A 17,924-nucleotide genomic window follows, 5' to 3' on the forward strand; every position below is an offset into this window, starting at 1 on the left:
ATGGCTACTTTTTACTTTTACTTGAGTAAAAATAAGTTGAAGTAGCGTTCCTCTTATTTGAGTACAATTTTTGTCTGCTCTGCCCAATCTCTGGAGACGGATTAATGATGATGGTTCTGATTAACTACATTACCCACAATCCTCCAGCGTGCCTAAGACGGACTCCATTCAAGGCTGCAGTCGATGCGGGATTCCGGCGGATGCAGAGAGACGGAAAATAATGACTTCCCGCTCGGACAGGTACACCCCGCTCCCATTCGTTGCTTTTACCTGTTTTTAAATGACAAACACAGGAAAACAAATAATGACGTGTTTATTAACCGCATCCATTCCGCAACAGCTTGGTTATCCTGTGACGTAACACTGACCCCCTCTGTTTCTGCCACTTCATCCAAACAAAACAACCGTCATCCACATGTGACAACAGCTGCGACTAAGTGTTGATATTATTGTGTATTTATTCACTTACATCGCTGTTGATCAAACACGGAGTTAAAAGTAAGTGAAGGGAATTACGTCACGGCATAGGTCACAGATTGGTAGGAAACCTCTAGATCTCCATCCACCAAGAGAATAACATGAATCTGTCTGTGTTTTGGGTTCATGATTAAAATATTAATTCAGATTGAATTTATTATTCTGTAGTTGTACTGCTTGTGTAACATTTTTTTATTTTGGTCTTTTAAATAAACCAATTTGCTTATAACTTTATAGTTTTGTCTGATGACGTTTTAAATATTAAATCAGATGTTCTGAACATTTGAACAGAATATTTTACTTAAGTAAATATATGTTGATATATCTCCTATGCTCTTACCTGGTTACAATTGTTTGGTACTATACTAGCAGTAGGCGACATTGGAATTTTATCACAATATTTTGTGGTACTATTACCGTTATCTTATTATTATCATTTGTTTTTTTCATTATAACAGATTATGAAACACTTACATGGTGCACATGGTGTAGCTGGTTGGTACTATAGTGACATTTGCTTGAGTAACTTTAAAACAATGTACTTTTTACTATGCTGTACTTTTTACTTTTACTTTAGTAATTTTATTTTGAAGTATTTCTACCCACTGAATGAAAAACAAACATGTTTTAGCCAAAATTTCACCAGACACAGACACACACCTGCAGTTTTTGCTGAACCTTTATGAATTTTTTATTGGAAAACTAATTTGGAAAAATCATTATTTTGCCTGATTTCCTTTTTTTTTTTGTTACTCATATGAATTATTGTCATTTTCATCCTTAAAATACCAAAATTTCCACTTAACTTTATATTTTGTTCTGTCTGACTGTAATTTTATTAAATGATTGATAATTTGATCGGTTACTCAGTACTCGAATAGACATTTTAATATTTAATAAAAATACTTTTTCACTCTTACTTGAGTAATTTCTTGGACACATTTTACTGTTACTTGAATAAAAATATTTGGCTATGACATTGTGACAGTTTTAACAAATATGTAATAATCATATTCTTTATAAAAGTTACATACTGCCGTTTTAAGTGGTTAAAATGATTTTTTTTAAAAAATGCGATTAGTTGATTAGTCATCAGAATAATCGATAGATGACTAAAATAATCATAGCTGCAGCCTTAATCTGATGTGTTCTGGACTCGGCGGTCATCCCGTGAAGAGCACCTGGTCCTCCAGGTGTCTCTATTTATACCAGCCGAGCGGCTCTTTTCCGTCAGTGATCCTCTTAGCGTCCCACGCTGTGGCAGCAGCGTGGAGCAGCTTTACCGCTGATAGTTCAGGCTGCAAGCCGAGCTGCACACAGCAACAGGTTCCTCCACGGCCCCGGGCCCACCGGGTGTTGTTTCGGGGAGGTTGCCACGGTAACCGACCGGCTAGAGAGCAGCGAGATGTCGAGCGGATCGGATATGTCTCTGCTTGACTGCACCGGAGCCCGAATCTCCGGATGCTGGTCACTGAGAAGCGACCGCAGGTAAGCGCTGACTGGGCCGTGTTGTTGCTCATCACCGGTGGGAGGAATGCTGCCCCCCCCCCCCCATCCCCCACATGACGGTTTTCATACGTGGAGAGCGATTTAAACGCGGTGCGTCCAGAGGTCAGAGGTCAGGGGAAGTGCAGGTTCTGGATTTAGGTTTGAGATTAATTTGGCTCGGTGTCAGATTCAAATGGGAAAGTCATTAGTTTTCATTTCCATTCATGTCTCATAAAAAATGAGAAAGAGCCTGAATGTAGCTAGCAGCTCTGCTAGCTACATTCAGGCTAAGTGTCGTCACTATGATGGCGGGGCGATAAATTTACTATATCGGTTGATTGAATATTTGTCTTTTGGCAATTAAATTTTTGTAAAATCTGGGCTTTTTTAAACTTTGCTTTTACCAACGCACTCCTTGGATTTCCAGAGTTCATAGCAGCACTCCCAGGGCGGCCATCTTGTTTGGCATGCGTGTTTTCATTTTATTTGGACTTTGAATTCAGGTCAACTAATGAAATATAAGCCTAAGATTACTGTTCATCCATCCATCCATCAAATTATCCATCAAACTATTAATCCTTCCGTCCATCCATCCATCAATCAATCCATCTGTCTATCCGTCCCTCTTTCTCTCCCCATCTTTAAAAGCCTTCCAGAAATTTTACCAAATTCATCACAGATGTTTAGATTTAACTAAGAAATTGGACATTTCAGTCTTTACATGTTTTTAACTTTGACAGGGAAATGCATCATAACCCTAAGAGAATGAGACCAAAGCAAATGTGACTTGTGTTTGTTTTAGAGAGAGAAATATGAAAAACTAACCTCACAGCATCACCAAGCACTTGGATTTATTGTGTGAAAAATGTCATCAGAAGTCAAAGCTGAATGCTGAAGCTATTCTGGAAATGCTGCCGTAGATGATAAAGCTGGATCAGATCAGATCTGTTGCTGCGTCGTCTCTGACCCGCCTGCTGCTTGCTGTGCTGCAGTGGGAGCGGAGAGGACTCGCTGGACCGGCTCCTGCCTCACGCCGGGGCCCCCCGCAGGAAGAGCGCCACCTCTCTGAGTAAAACAGAACCACCTCTGCTCCGCACCGGCACACGTACCATCTACACCGCCGGCCGCCCTCCCTGGTACGACGAGCACGGCGCTCAGTCCAAAGAGGCTTTCGTCATCGGTATGACGCCGTTTCTCCTCCTTCATGTTACAGAATCCACCATTTTGTACCGTTCTCTCTTCATGTCCATCAGGGCCAGCCCAAATCTTTTGGGGGCCCTGAGCACTATTTTCATTTTGGGCCCCACATAACAACATACCAACACCGGATCCTTTATCATTCCTGACATACCAGCTAGCATAATTTGTAATTAGCTTACATCATACCAGTGTGATTACAGCTGTTGATTTTACAAGAGTAGTGAACTAAACAAATTATTTTTCTTTTTTGCCTTGGTCAGAAATCTGCAACACATAACAACACGGTTACACAACAGTGAAACAAATTAAAACATATGGGCAAGTTTAAAACCAATGTAGAATCCCTTTGCATCTTTTTAAGAACCGCTGGAAAAAAGTCTAACAAAATAAGATCTGACAACTTTAGTTCAGTCTGGAGCTGATTCCACTCTGAAAAGAAAATGCTTGCGTCCATTTTTCTGTTTGAACATCTTAAAATGCAGTGTCGTATTTAAGTCTGCCTTATTACCTTAACTATTTGAAAGTGACATAAGCTAACAAAATGGTAAATTTACAGTAAACAAGTTAAACAACTATAACAATAATATAAATTGTTTTTCCATGTGTAAAGCATTTAGACTGTATTATTTTATGACATCTTTTAATAAGTTGACACTCATTCCTTTGAACCTTTATTGCTTATTATGTTGCTGTACTTTTATTTGTAATTTGGAGCATTCAATAGAGTCCAAAAATACAAAATTATTCTAAATATGTAGTTTTTTTTTTTATCATGCTAGCTGGGTGTTTTTGGGGGCCCTAAGCAGCCGCTTAACTCTCATATACCTTGGGCCGGCTGTGATGTCCGTGAACACTTTAATGTAATCAGTCATTCATACCACCAGACAACATTAGATTCACCCAGAAAAGCTGAGATCTTTGTGTCTGCAGGTCTGTGTGGGGGCAGCGCCTCAGGGAAGACCACTGTGGCCAACAAGATCATCGAGGCGCTCGATGTGCCGTGGGTTGTGCTTCTGTCTATGGATTCTTTCTACAAGGTGAGCAGTTCTTCCTTTTCTATACGTTGCTCATGCTTATATGTGGATTTACTGCAGGAAGAAATCGTCTTTAGAAGGAAGTATTTTCATCCTCTTGCTGTTTTGTTATGCCGATGTTTTCAGTCACAGAACCATTTAACAAGCCGTCACGCTTTCTGTTTGTCTGCATGTATCATGTATGTTTATGCCATTGCTGCAATTAAAAGTGAACAGGTTAGGATAGATCTGTGGGCTTTACAAAGCATGTTTGTTACATTCTTTTGCATAAAATTATTCTTAAAAAATGTGATTTTACTCTGCTCAGTTTGAGCTCCTTTCAGAATGACCTGTTTTGGTGCATCTTGTCATTTTAAATCCAAATAAGCTGCTGCTAGCGACTCAACATTTACACTCGCACGTGAAAATTGACGCAATTAGATTCCCAATTATACAGCCGTACATCTTTGAAAAGCATTAGTAAAGCCTCCTGGACAACCAACAAAAATGCAACAAGTGGTTTCTTTCTGGTAAGTCAACAACCAAACACTTAACTTTTTCAGCAGCCATTGTACAGCACAACAAAACAAAACAAAAAAAAAACATCTAAGGCCCAAGAGCTGCTGTTGTTGTTGCTTTAAACACAGATAATTCATCTAAAACCTGACCATCATTTATTAATTTAAATTTTTCTTAACATCCCAGTTGTTTCTGTGTCTCTACTTTATTTTTTATATTTATTATTTTATTTATTTATTTATTTGACATGCCTTTGAGGGTTTCTATTTTTTTAAATTTCATTGTGCTTTCTTTCTTTCATTGTGAAAGAAAGAAAAAGAAAGGAAGGAATTTTGATTCTGAAAAAAACCCAGCTGGCCCTGGAACTCAGCTTTGGTTGCTAGGTAACGGCTGGGCTTGGCTGTGGTTGCTAGGTGACGGGCAGTGCCTGCTGATTTGTGTCAATAGATTCCGGAGGTTTCTGAAATGGCTCATTTTCCAAACACCCAAAAACATTAACTTACTGACAAAAGAACGTGTGGATGTTTTTGTTTTTAAGTGCTTTGGCTGTTTGTAGAAGCAGAAGAAACCCAAACGAAGCAACAGAAACGTACAAAATGTGAATCTACGTCACTTGATAGTCCATTAGACTCGGTTTGATCGTGGACCGAATAGCAGAGATTCTGGTGTTACGAGTAGTTAGAATGATTTGCCAAAGAGCTGCTTGTTTTCCTGAGGCTACACGGCGTCTTGAAGAGGCCTCCATGCTGTGTTTGCTGCAGGTTTTATCCCCAGAGGAGCAGCTCCTGGCAGCGCAGAACGACTACAACTTTGACCATCCGGGGGCGTTCGACTTTGAGCTGCTGGTGGCCACACTGCGAAAGCTGAAGCAGGGAAAGAGCGTCAAGATCCCAGTGTATGACTTCACCACGCATGGGAGGCAGAAAGACTGGGTACGTGTTGCTCTGGTCATGGATAAAAGCGTATTTATTACTGCACTGCAAAAAATACAAAATCAACCAAATATTTTTGTCTAGTTTCTACTGCAAATATCTGACTTATATGTAACTTTTCAGCAAGATATGGGAGCTTGTTTTAACTAAATAATTCCTTAATATTGATGAAACCATTCTAGCTCCACTGGCTGATTATTTCACTTATAACAAGACATTTTTCCCATGTTATCAGTGAAATAGTCAGCCAGTGGAACTAGTACTTTTTTATTCAATATTAAGGAATTGTTGACTCAAAACAAGCTCTTATTCTGCTGAAAATTCAATTCTAAATTAATTTAGTCTTATTTCAAGTGTACTAAGGTATTTGCTCTAGAAACTAGACCAAAAATACCTTGTAAGATTTTGTGTTTTTACAGTGTAGTGTCTCTTTCTGATGAGCACAATGAACACATTACAGCTAGAGGGGTTAGCTACTTCACCATGAAGCTAAAATAAACAAAAATCCTATTTTTCTCACTTTATATATTAAAAATAGCTGCAATGCATGCATATTGTTCCTTTATCCTTATTTATTCCTCTAAAGTTAATAAATGTATACTTTCCTTGTTTGTGCACACATTCTTGGTCAATGAATCTGATTCTAAATTTGCTGATTTTGGTGAAATATCCACAGGTAATTCATAAATTTGCACCCAATTAATGCTTATAAGATTTATTCAAGCCCAAGGTGAGTTCATGTAAACCTGTGTCTCCGTCAGATTAATAAAAGTAAACATTTTTTCCCTCTTGAGAGCACAAATATTTCCACCACGTCATAAGTGAAATAATTTTCCAGTGGAACTTGGACTTTTTAATCTATATTATGGAATTATAGATTAAAACAAACTTTTATATCTTGCTGAAAAGTTGGGCACCGGCAGCAGAAATTGGACCAAACATACTTGATTTTGTGTTTTTTTTGCAGTGTGTAACAACTAAATAAAAAATGTGTCTTAGCATTTTAAGAAAAAGAAAGTACAGTTGTATGTTTGAGGACTGAATTTTTAAATTTGAGATTATAGAAGCAAAGTGAAATTAAATTGTCCGTCAGACTTGTCGCTGCTTTCTTCATTTCTCCTCCTCATACTTTGGCTTTTTCTCTTTCTGCAGAAAAATGTGTACGGCGCGAGTGTTATCATATTCGAGGGAATAATGTCTTTTGTAGACAAAGAGCTTCTTCAGGTATGCAGCACATCTTTCATTCCTCCATATTTGAAGAACTCTGTGAAATAATCAGAAGCTGCTGTTTTTTGCGGCAGCTCTGCTGAAGTCGGAGCGACTGAAGGTGTTTCTCTTTCTGCCCGTCTGCAGCTGCTGGATATGAAAATCTTTGTGGACACAGACTCAGACATCCGACTCGTCCGCCGGCTCCGCAGGGACATCACAGAGCGCGGCCGGGACATTGAAGGCGTCATCAAGCAGTACAACAAGTTTGTGAAGCCTGCCTTTGAGCAGTACATTGAACCCACCATGAGGCTGGCCGACATCGTTGTGCCTCGAGGTTTGCGCCGCTGCGGCCATCTTGAACAGGGAACGATGTTCCAGCAACGTCTGACTTATGTTTCTCTTGTGAAGGTGGTGGGAACATGGTGGCCATCGATCTGATAGTTCAGCACGTCCACAGCCAGCTGGAGGAGGTTAGCATGTGACGCCCCCATGTGTTCAACAGATGTAACTTACGCACTTTTATTTTATTGTGATTCACTTGTGACTATAAAACAAAAAAAAAAACTCTTTTAAAGCTGTAGAAACATTACAAATCAACATAAAGTTGACCATTTTTTAATTTATAAATTTCATTATTAACTTCAGCCAACACCACACTTTACAAATACTAATAAATTTTCTGAATTTCTAAAAAGCTAGTTTTGTTTTTCAGAACAAAAGTTAACTTGTTGGTTTATTTTTTATTATTCCAAATATGTATATTTAAATGTTTGTAGTGTATTATTTTAGCCTGTATGGAAAATTGGCTGCAACACTGATCCTAAACATTTGTTTTCTGTACAACAGCATGGAAAATCATAATTAAAAGCTTAATTCTTTCCTTTTTCTTTTTATATGCAAATTGTTAGATTTACTAGAGGAAAAAAATATGTTCCTTTGGTGGAAAACAATGAAACATGAAATTTTGAGGCAATTTGGACAATAGAATGAAAAAAAGGCAGTTAAGAATAGAAATTAATTTGTATCTATTCAAAAAAATAAAATGATTTTTTAATTGTGTGACAGTGGCTTCAAAAAATCTGATGGGACACAGATTACTTTGTGTAGTTTAAAAAACAAAGTTTTGAAGAAAAAGAGGCAACCACCAAAATTCAAGCAAATATCCAGGTATTTATTATATATAATTGTTACTATAATTATGAAGAAATTAATACTTTAAAAAATGGTTTGAATGTGTGAGCTAAAGTATTAGAATATTACCTTTATTTCTGATTTAGTCAATTTATTGACATCAAGACGATCTTTAACCATAGTGGGCTGATTTTAGTGGCATAAAAGACAAATTTTAGTATTTTTAAAACTGAAGAAAATCAATAACTTACTCAAAAAAACGACATTTCTCCCAGTACGGCACCTTGGTGAACCCCATATGTAGTTTAAAAGACATAAGAAAAACGTAAAGAAAAAGAGGCAAAAACTAAAACTTGAGCAAATATTAATTTATTATTATTATTATTGTTGTGGAGAAATGAGTAGGCCAAAAAGTTGGTTTGATGTGAGAGCTAGAGTGTTAGCATATACTTTTTTCAGACTTAAACAGTTTATCAACTTTAAACCAATTTTTTAACATGGTGAACTGATTTTAGTGGCCTGTAGACAAATTTTAGTACTTTAAAAACAAAAACTATCAATAAAATACTAAAAAATTACGTTGCTCCCAGTACAGACCCCATTTAAAACTGAACAATATTGTATTGTTTATTTGTCCATATTAAAATTTGTTTTCTAAATGGCTGTTTAACGAAGATTTAGGGCTGTTGTAAAGAAATATTTTAGTAATCGAGTAATCTATCGATTATTCTTACGATTAATCAAGTAATCGGATAAAAAAAACAACTAAATAAAATATTGGGAAATCTGGCATAACACCGCGTTACTATCAGAAATCAATATCAGTCCAATTTTTCATTTTTGAGCATCCCTAACAGTTACTTTTTTGTAGTTTAGTAACAATAATAGCTCACTGTCTGAGTTAACCTGAAGAAAAGTTATACAAAAATCTGAAATTCTATTAAATTTAATAATAAGGAGGCAGGCTCACAAATACGCTTATAAACAATGTCTATGCTCCAGCTGTTAGTTTAAATGTTCGTCTTCAGTGAGTTTAATAGATGAATTCTCACCTTGCCCCTTACCTGTCAAGCTTTGGGTTTGAGAACATGGGAAATGTCGCCTGGAGTTGGGCCGGGGGGCAGGCTAGCGAACGAGCGCAAGATGGGGGTGAAGAGGAGGAAATAGATCAGAGGACAGATGAACTTAAGTCCGGGGGGCAAAGACGAACGAACAAACCTAATGTACGACCGGTAGACCAGGGGACGGACGTAAGAACGGGGGGATATTTACGGCACCTTCATTCGTCACACTCAGAAACTCATCTACCAGCCATGTACCGCCAGATGCGCTCCGCCACCCGTTTGTTCAGACCGGGATGATATAAAATGTATTGTGCAGTTCGTCCATAAAGCTACACTTACACTGTAACCATCAACTACTCAGCTGCCCGCCATGTTCAGTCTATCTGCTCACCTGTATAAATAATCCCGCAGCCTCTTCCCGCTGTTTGCTTTCAACCAGCAGCTCCCGGAAGAAAAAGGCTGCCGTACTCCAGGCATCGCGCCAGTCATTTTAAGGATGTTTATTGATCCCCCAAAAACGATGAAAACCCAGGCGTTATCATTAATCAATAAAATTCCCACGGATTGGGGAACTTGAAAATTGGACGTTATGCCGCTAACACTAAGCTTTTGTCAACAACTCAGAGGTGGAAGTCAGAGCTCTGTGCAATGTAAGTAAAGTCCCGGCTGGAACACGGTGCGCTAAATAATAACATATAAATTAATGGAGCTTCGAGGCAGGCAAATTTTCCTCCAGGAATTTTAATAATCGAGGGACTCGAATCATTCGAGGAATCGTTTCAGCCCTAGAAGATTTTATGAGCAATATGTAGAGACATAGAAATCGACCAGAAAAATCCCAAACTAATAATCTCTGGATGTTTTCCTTCCTCAACACAATCTTTAACTTAGTTTGAGTGAGTTTCACGTTGTTCAAACTGGAACTGGGTCTTTAAACGCATCTAAATGTCCGTCTCATCCAGGAGTTTTGTAGGATTATTATGTTTTAATGACAGTCTTTTCTGCTTTGCCTTGATTTTCTTTGTCTTTTCATTTAATTTCTTTTCTCTTTGTGCAGCGTGAGCTCAGTGTCAGGTACGCTGAAACATATTTTAGCTTCCCCAGCAACTACAACTTGACTCGATGGCAGATTTATTGCCTCTGTGTGCACTTTGACCTTCACGTAGTCAGACGTTTACACACATTCTTCATATGTACAAATATCTTATTAATATTGGACTTTTAAGTTCTTATTTTCTTTTGAGTGATCATGAACTATATCGTTGTTTTTGTTTTGTTGAACCATTAAACTTTTCTCAGAGGGAATTTGTTGGTTGCTTCTGAACATCCAACAAATCTCCCTCAGACAGATGAAACAAGAACAAAAACAATTTTTTTCCCTCCGTCCAGGAGTTGTAGAGGTCTAGGGTCAGGAAAAGGGCCGACAACATCCCTGCAGACCCCACACATTCTGGACACATTCCAGTTGGACATTTACCTTCAAATCGGTGCTACACAGATGGTAGATACACTTCAATAACACTAAATCGTACCAAGTTGGGTCGAGTTTCTTGTGAAAATATCTTAGCAAACATAAAATAAGACAAAACTGAATTACAAGTAACTTTTTACCAGGAGATTGGAGCATTTTTTAAGTAAATATTTTCTTAATATTAATGAAAAAGTACTAGTTCCATTGTCAGATTATTTTACTTATAACAGGACATTTTCCCTAGTTCTTTTTCATCTATAGAAAGGAACTATTGATGTATGACAAGCTCCCATCTTGCTGAAAAGTTTCTTGTTATTTTGTTTTGTCTTATTTCAAGTGTATTAACATATTTGCACTATAAATTAAACATAAAATACTTGTCAGATTTCACTCTGATGAACAGCTAGAAGGGTTAGCTACTCTACCGGGAAGCGAATTAAACATATTTGGACAACAACAATCCTATTTTACTCATTTTGTGTATAAAATGGCTGCAAAATCTTATTTTATTTTCTCTGAGGTTTATATATTTATAATTTAGGCCTGAGCGCTTTAAAACCAAAGTCAGATTCCTTGTTTTTGCACACAATCTTGGTCAATAAATCTTATTCTGATACTGCTGATTCTGATCAAATATCCAGTGGAAATTCAAACATTTGTATCCATTTCATGCTTTTAAAATGTACTGAGTCCTAAGGTGAGTGTATGTAAACTTGTGGCTGGACTTTTGAGTTTCTATCAGAGTAAATAAAAGTAAAACCCTTTTTCTTCATATTTTTTTCTCCAGAGCTCTGCTCGCCTCGGTCCAGCAGACGCAGCCGCTGCCTCAGACGCTCAGCGTGCTGGAGAGCTCGCCGCAGGTCCGCGGCCTGCACACCATCATCAGGTACGACGACACGCAGGTTCACGTGAAGAATTACATACTTTAAGCTGAAGGTTGTTTCTCTGCTGCAGGAACAGAGAGACGAGCCGAGATGAGTTCATCTTCTACTCAAAGAGATTAATGCGTCTTCTCATCGAACATGCTCTGACTTTTCTACCCTCTCAGGTGGGTTTAAATTAGAAAATGGATGTTCAAAACATGCAGCCTTGCATTTTAAGTACCCTGCTGTCCTTGAGTTGACTGATTTTCTTATTTTTCTTTAACCAAAGTGTTCTGGAGTCGATTCACTGCAAAAACACAAAACCTTACTAAGCATTTTTGGTTTAGTTTCTGGTGCAACTATCTTAGTACACTTGAAATGAGACAAAACTAATTTACAAGTAGCTTTTCAGCAAAGATATAGGAGTTTGTATTAAGTCAATAATGGCTAAAAATGTATTAAAAAGTACTAGTTCTACTGGTAGGTTATTTCATTTATAACATGGTAAAAGTGACTGGTTTTAAATGACATAATTTGTCAGTGAAACTGGAACTTATTCATCAATATTAAGCAATTATTAACTTAAAACATCTTGCTGAAACAAACAGACACAAAGCTGCAGTTTTTAAGTTTCCTATTTAAAGAAATTAATTCAGACATATGTTTCTTTTTCCTGATTTTGTTATTTTGTGGTTATATTATTTATATGAATTATTTTCACTTTGATCCTTAAAATGCCAAAAGTTCAACATATACTTTTATTTTGGTCCGTCTGATTATGTATTTTTTTTATATTAAATGATTAATCAGAGTGATACATTTTTACCAAATTACTGTATTTCTTTTATTTTTTGAGTTTAAAATGTTGAAGTATTGCTTTTTTTACCAAATATTTATACTATTTTACACTTACTGGATTCATTTCTAGGACGGCAACCTTTTACTTTCACTAGAGTAAATTTTTTGGATACTCTACCTGCTACAGTCCATGTCAGCTCAAAAAAAACAACTTTCCTGTGTGCTTCTCTTTTTGTTGTTTCTTTCTGCAGCCTTGTGTGGTTCAGACTCCGCAAGGCCCGGACTACGACGGGCGCAGCTACAAGGGGAAAGGAGTGAGCGACGTTCTCTTGACTTCCTGTGGAGCGTTCTCCTCTCCTCGCCTTCACTCCACTTCCTCTTCCTCTTCCTCGCCTCCGCAGATCACCGGCGTCTCCATCCTGAGGGCAGGAGAGACCATGGAACCCGCCCTGAGGGCCGTGTGCAAGGACGTCCGCATTGGGAAGATCCTGATCCAGACCAACATGGACTCCGGCGAGCCAGAGGTAGCGGAAACTCTCGACCCGATCCGACCCGTTTGCCATTCTACACAGCGTCTCAAAATGACTTTCCACCATTGTTCTTTTATATTTATATATATATATATATATATATATATATATATATATATATATATATATATAAATTCTTCCCGGTGATTCTTGTCTCCGTGGTAACTACCTGTCCTGTGCCTGTAACCGTGGCAACCGCTCTGGCCTGGCCAGCTGCACTACCTGCGCTTGCCCAAAGACATCAGCGAGGATCACGTCATCTTGATGGACAGCACCGTCTCCACCGGCGCCGCGGCCATGATGGCGGTCCGGGTTCTGCTGGTGGGTGGAGATTAGCTATGAGTCAACCTCACTCAACCCCAACACGCCCGTTTGTGTTTGGTTTGTGATAGGGATGCAAGTTATTGATTAATGAGTTCGTCTAAAGTTGATTGCGCTTATCAATCGAATGATGGTTCATTTGGGCATTTGTAGGTAGAAAATAAAAAAGGAGCAATAAATTTCCACCAAAAGATTCCAAAACTTTTAGATTAATCTCAGAAATTTTCTATAAAAAAAAAAGGACTTTTCTGAGCTCCAAAAGTTGAAATTCTTCTCTTACATTTTCCATAATGCTGAATTTCAAAAATATTCTTTAAATTTTAACATTATTTTGTGTCATCCTCTCTATTAAATATTGACTGAATAAATAGAAAATTGTGGGGGTTTTCCACATTATTAAACCTAGATATATTTTAAAAATCTCTTAGGTTACAGAATAGAAAAACGAACGATGAAAATAATATGTGAAACAGAGAGATGTTCAAACAGAAGTACTGTCTCTGGTTGCTCTTGAAGGAGTGTGAAAGTTTCTTTCCATTATATGAATTAACTCACGACAGCTCAAAATCATCATGCCCCCCAATCATTTTACATATTTTCTGCTTTTCTGTAATCACATCCTCGTCTTTGTAGCACATCTATAATATTTGATTAATAAAGTTGAAGCAGCTCGGCTGAATAAGAGCTACTAAGATAACAACTTCATGAGTTTGTCGAGAGTTTATATTTCAAAACATAACATCATAAAGTGCATTTTCCACCCCACACCGGACCGTTTACTGGTTTAGACCGTTTCTCTTTCGAGTCGTGCAATAGCTCCGCCGCCATCTTTGTTTCTATATTAAAGGCTCAGAATGACCAGCGGCGCCCTCTGCTGGATGGCGGCAAAACGACAATACTAAAAGAAAGTCTAAGCGTATCGAGTGAAACAAATGTTAATATAATAAACTATTTGCATCGTTAGTTGGTGAGTTTGATTAGTACAATGTTTGGAAGACATTTTTTTAAATGATTACATAACCACTGACCGCTGTGTCCCTCTGGTGTGTGTGTCTGAGCAGGATCATGAGGTTCAGGAAGAAAAAATCATGCTGGTGTCGCTGCTGATGGCTGAACTGGGAGTGCACTCTGTGGCCTACGCCTTCCCAAAGGTCAAGATCATCACCACCGCTGTGGACAAGGACCTGGACGGATCCTTCCACGTTATTCCTGGTATCGGTAAGCAGCCACATACATTTAAGTTTCAATTCACCCATTTCATTTTAACAGAGATGGGTAGCAGCTAGTTACCACTAGCAACCTCAAACGCTATAATTAGTAAAACTAAATATCCTTTAGAAGAACTGCATGCTAAAAAGAGGATAAAATAAAACGTTGCTAAGACATCAAATGTGACGTTTGTTAACAAAGCTGCAGCTTTTTATGAGATTTAAGTAAAGTTTCAGTCCGAGTCACGGAGGTCTCGTCCATTATAGACCTCCATATGGAAATCTGAATTTTGTCATTTTAAAGGACTAAAATCAAGACATTTTAGAGCTCTGCAACTTTAAATATTGAAAATATAAATGAATATTGTCGCAAAATTGTAAGCATTGCTAAAAGCCATTCTTGACAACAAAAAGAGCGTTGTGCTTACAAAACTCTAAAAAAAAATTAGATCTGACTGCAGCTTTAACTAGGAATATGTTGTTGATGAAAAAGATATTTTTAATGAGAATATGTTGAATAAATGTGGGCCTGCTTATTGGCAACACAGAAAAAAGAGAGTGCAGAAATTGTGACTAATCTTCAACCATCAAAAACACACGTTTGGATCGGAACCGTCTTATGTAAAAAATAACTTGTGTTAAATTACGTTCAAACTTTTAAAGTATTAAAATCCTGTATTTCTCTTTTTACACCTTGTTATCCTAAATAAAAAAGTAAACTGGGGTAAAACTCTAGAACAGGGGTGGGCAATCCTGGTCCTCGAGGGCCGGTGTCCTGCAAATCTTAGATGTCTCCCTGGTCCAACACACTTGAATCCAATAACTCAATCACCTCCTAAGTTCAGTCAAGTTCTCCAGAGTCCTGCTAATGACCTCATTATTTGACTCAGGTGTGTTGAAGTAGAGATGCATCTAAAAGTTGCAGGAGACCGGCCCTCGAGGCCTGGAGTTGCCCACCCCTGCTCTAGAAAATATAGAACATTACTGTAACCATAATAATAGTAAACATTACAGTAAATAGTAGCAGTAGAAATAATGATTGGTTTTCTGTTTTAAATGAAAATGATTATAGGTTTTATATTTTTGTGTATTTTATGAAAAACTTCTGCATGTGTTTAGTAAAATAAAATTTTAATGCTGCTCCTTTTCCTTTCTGTTTGCCATTTCTCCGCTGTGTGTTTTCAGGAGACTTTGGGGACCGGTACTTTGGGACGGATGGGTCGGTTGGTTGGAGCGATGAAGAGAACCAGGAGTCAGTGTGACTCTGATTAATGCACAGACACCAAATATATTCTTATATTAATTTTACACACTGCAGACCATTTTTTGTATTATAAAACAGCTACAAATGTGCTGAATATTTCTATAGAGATTGGTGCCATCACCTGCATTGCAATAATCCCATTTATTTCATAATCTAAACCAAGATATGAATGAATTAAACTGAACATGCTTGAAATGTGCAGATTTATATAATTTGTTAGGTTTAATGTAACAGAACAAATGTCAACAGGAAAGACATAAGATCACTGTAATGTTCATTTTGTTTTTTGTTTAGCATGTTATATAATAAGTGTCTTCATTTCCAAGAAATGCTGCACCTTTATGTAACATAAAAAAAAGCTATGCAAAAATATTAAAACTTAGCTGCTAAAGCTACTTAATAAGTATTTATGGTCAGAGAATTTCCAGTGAAAATATCTTAGTACACCTGAAATAAACAACTAATTTGTAAATAACGTATCAACAAGCTTTTATATGAGCTTGTTTAAAGTAAATAATTCCTTAATATTGATGAAAAAGGACTTTGATTATTTAACTTATAAAATGTATTTTTATAAGTGACATAATCTGCCAGGGAACTAGAACTTTTTCATCAATATTAGGGATTTATTGACCTAAAACAAGCTCATGTTTCTTGATAAAAAGTTACTTGTAAGTTAGTTTTGTCTTATTTCACGTGTATGAAAAATATTTGCAGTAAAACTAAACCAGAATTACTTTGAAAGCTTTTGGGGGTTTGCAGTGTACTCTGTCTGCTGTGCACTATTCACAAAACGTTTGGGACATTTGGATTTTGTGTGAAATTTATTGGAGCCTTAAAGATTTCATCTCATTCCAATAAGATTAAATAATGACAAAAGAGCATTTATGTAAAAGTTTTCTCATCTCCAGCAACATATTCAAATGAAATGGTTTAATAATGTGTCATGGAATTTGAATTTTATCACAATATTTTGTGGTGCTATTGTGATAACGATAGAAATAATTTTTAAAAACTATTTTATTTCTTATTTTTTAGGTAACTGTATGTTTTTGACGGTATTCATGGCACCACAAACTCAAATATTGTCCTTGAAAACATTCCCATTAGAGTCCTTGAGGACGCCACTTACTTAAAAAAGTGAGATTTATATCACTAAATTTCACACAGTGTCTGCATTTAATCATATTTTTTTAATTTACTATATATTGATGCTCTCATGGGGCAAACAAGTGGAGAAAATAGCAATAGTTCTTTAATTTGCAGGAGATTCACATCAAAATTGTGGTTGCAAGAAGAGTACAATATTGCACTCGCATTGCATTGGTTCAACACAGCAGTTGTTAATATATTTCAGGAGTCATGCATTCATATAAAATGCAAATAATACATGCGGTCGGTTGGTATGGACTCCTTGATGCCGACTCTTGATTAAAAAAAATGTTGTGACCAAGGCGCCAAAACTGAGAGATTTGGAGACACAAAGATGCTGGAAAATAAAGAGAAGAAAGAGGAAAATGTTCTAATAACCAAACATGTCAAGATGCAAATTAACAAACATTGCTAATTTTATGTCAATTATGTTGTTAGTACATGAAAAATAATCGCAAAACTGTTTATTTCTTGTTTTAGGATTTATAAACCTGCATTTTATCCACTCTTGACAGCCTGTCATAAATGTATTTGGTAGATTTGAGTTTTAAGATCAGATTTGCCTAAAGGTGAAAAATTTAAGAAATTCTGATTATTAGGGGGAAAAAAATCAGAATTCTGAGACAAAAAAGTTCAATACTGAGAAAAAACTTGGGATTTTTAGATTAATATAGGAATTCTGAGAAAAAAAATCCATAATTCCGACCTTAATCGGAATTCCAAAAAAAGTGAAATTTCTGAGAGAAACAAATTCGGAATTCTAAGAAAAAAGTCAGAATTCTAAGAAAAAAGTCAGAATTCTGAGAAAAAGTCAGAATTCTTGGATTAAAGAATAAATTCTTTATTTTTAGCTGTCTGAAAAAAAACCACACAATTCTGACATTATTTGGAATTCCAAAAGAGTCAGAATTCTGACAAAAAAATTCATAATCCAGAGAAAGAAATTCAGAAATTGAAGTTGAAATTCTAGGGGGGGGGAAACCCCTAATTCTTAGGTTAAACTCAGAATTCTGACATTAAATCCAATGTTGTTGTTTTTTTTTTTATTTGTTTTGTTTTTGTCCTAATCCTCTTCCGTAGAGCGAGAGAGAGGGGGATCTGAGCCTGGATGCAGTTTTCTCTGCACTCACACGAGTAGAAACCACTGCTTGAACTGAGAGGCTCCCATCTGAGGTCACGGACGGTCACAGGCTGGCAGCTGAATATTTTTACCTCCTCAGACTCGCAGGGTTCACACGCAGGCCGCCCTGCTCTCCCTGGCTGCGGTACACTGTTCGGCCTGCA

General features: G+C 37.1%; 1 protein-coding gene across 2 annotated transcripts; it reads left to right on the plus strand.

Annotated features, from left to right (window-relative positions):
* Positions 1 to 159: 159 nt before the first annotated feature.
* LOC102238115 (uridine-cytidine kinase-like 1) lies at positions 160 to 17,864 on the plus strand. Of its 2 annotated transcripts, none has more exons than XM_005798935.2 (16): positions 160 to 240; positions 2,958 to 3,145; positions 4,096 to 4,202; positions 5,459 to 5,629; positions 6,782 to 6,853; positions 6,983 to 7,172; positions 7,247 to 7,308; positions 10,091 to 10,107; positions 11,292 to 11,390; positions 11,459 to 11,552; positions 12,417 to 12,479; positions 12,567 to 12,689; positions 12,909 to 13,016; positions 14,078 to 14,234; positions 15,410 to 15,476; positions 17,721 to 17,864. In XM_005798935.2, exons 1-16 carry the CDS (start codon positions 221 to 223, stop codon positions 17,740 to 17,742), a joined length of 1,560 nt encoding a protein of 519 aa, XP_005798992.2. In that variant the 5' UTR covers positions 160 to 220; the 3' UTR covers positions 17,743 to 17,864. The 2 variants fall into 2 exon arrangements, with proteins under 2 accessions (XP_005798992.2, XP_023182945.1); XM_023327177.1 differs by lacking the exon at positions 160 to 240 and adding an exon at positions 1,816 to 1,965.
* Positions 17,865 to 17,924: the final 60 nt, after the last annotated feature.

This window comes from Xiphophorus maculatus, chromosome 1, assembly GCF_002775205.1.
Source record: "Xiphophorus maculatus strain JP 163 A chromosome 1, X_maculatus-5.0-male, whole genome shotgun sequence".
NCBI classification, from domain to species: domain Eukaryota; kingdom Metazoa; phylum Chordata; class Actinopteri; order Cyprinodontiformes; family Poeciliidae; genus Xiphophorus; species Xiphophorus maculatus.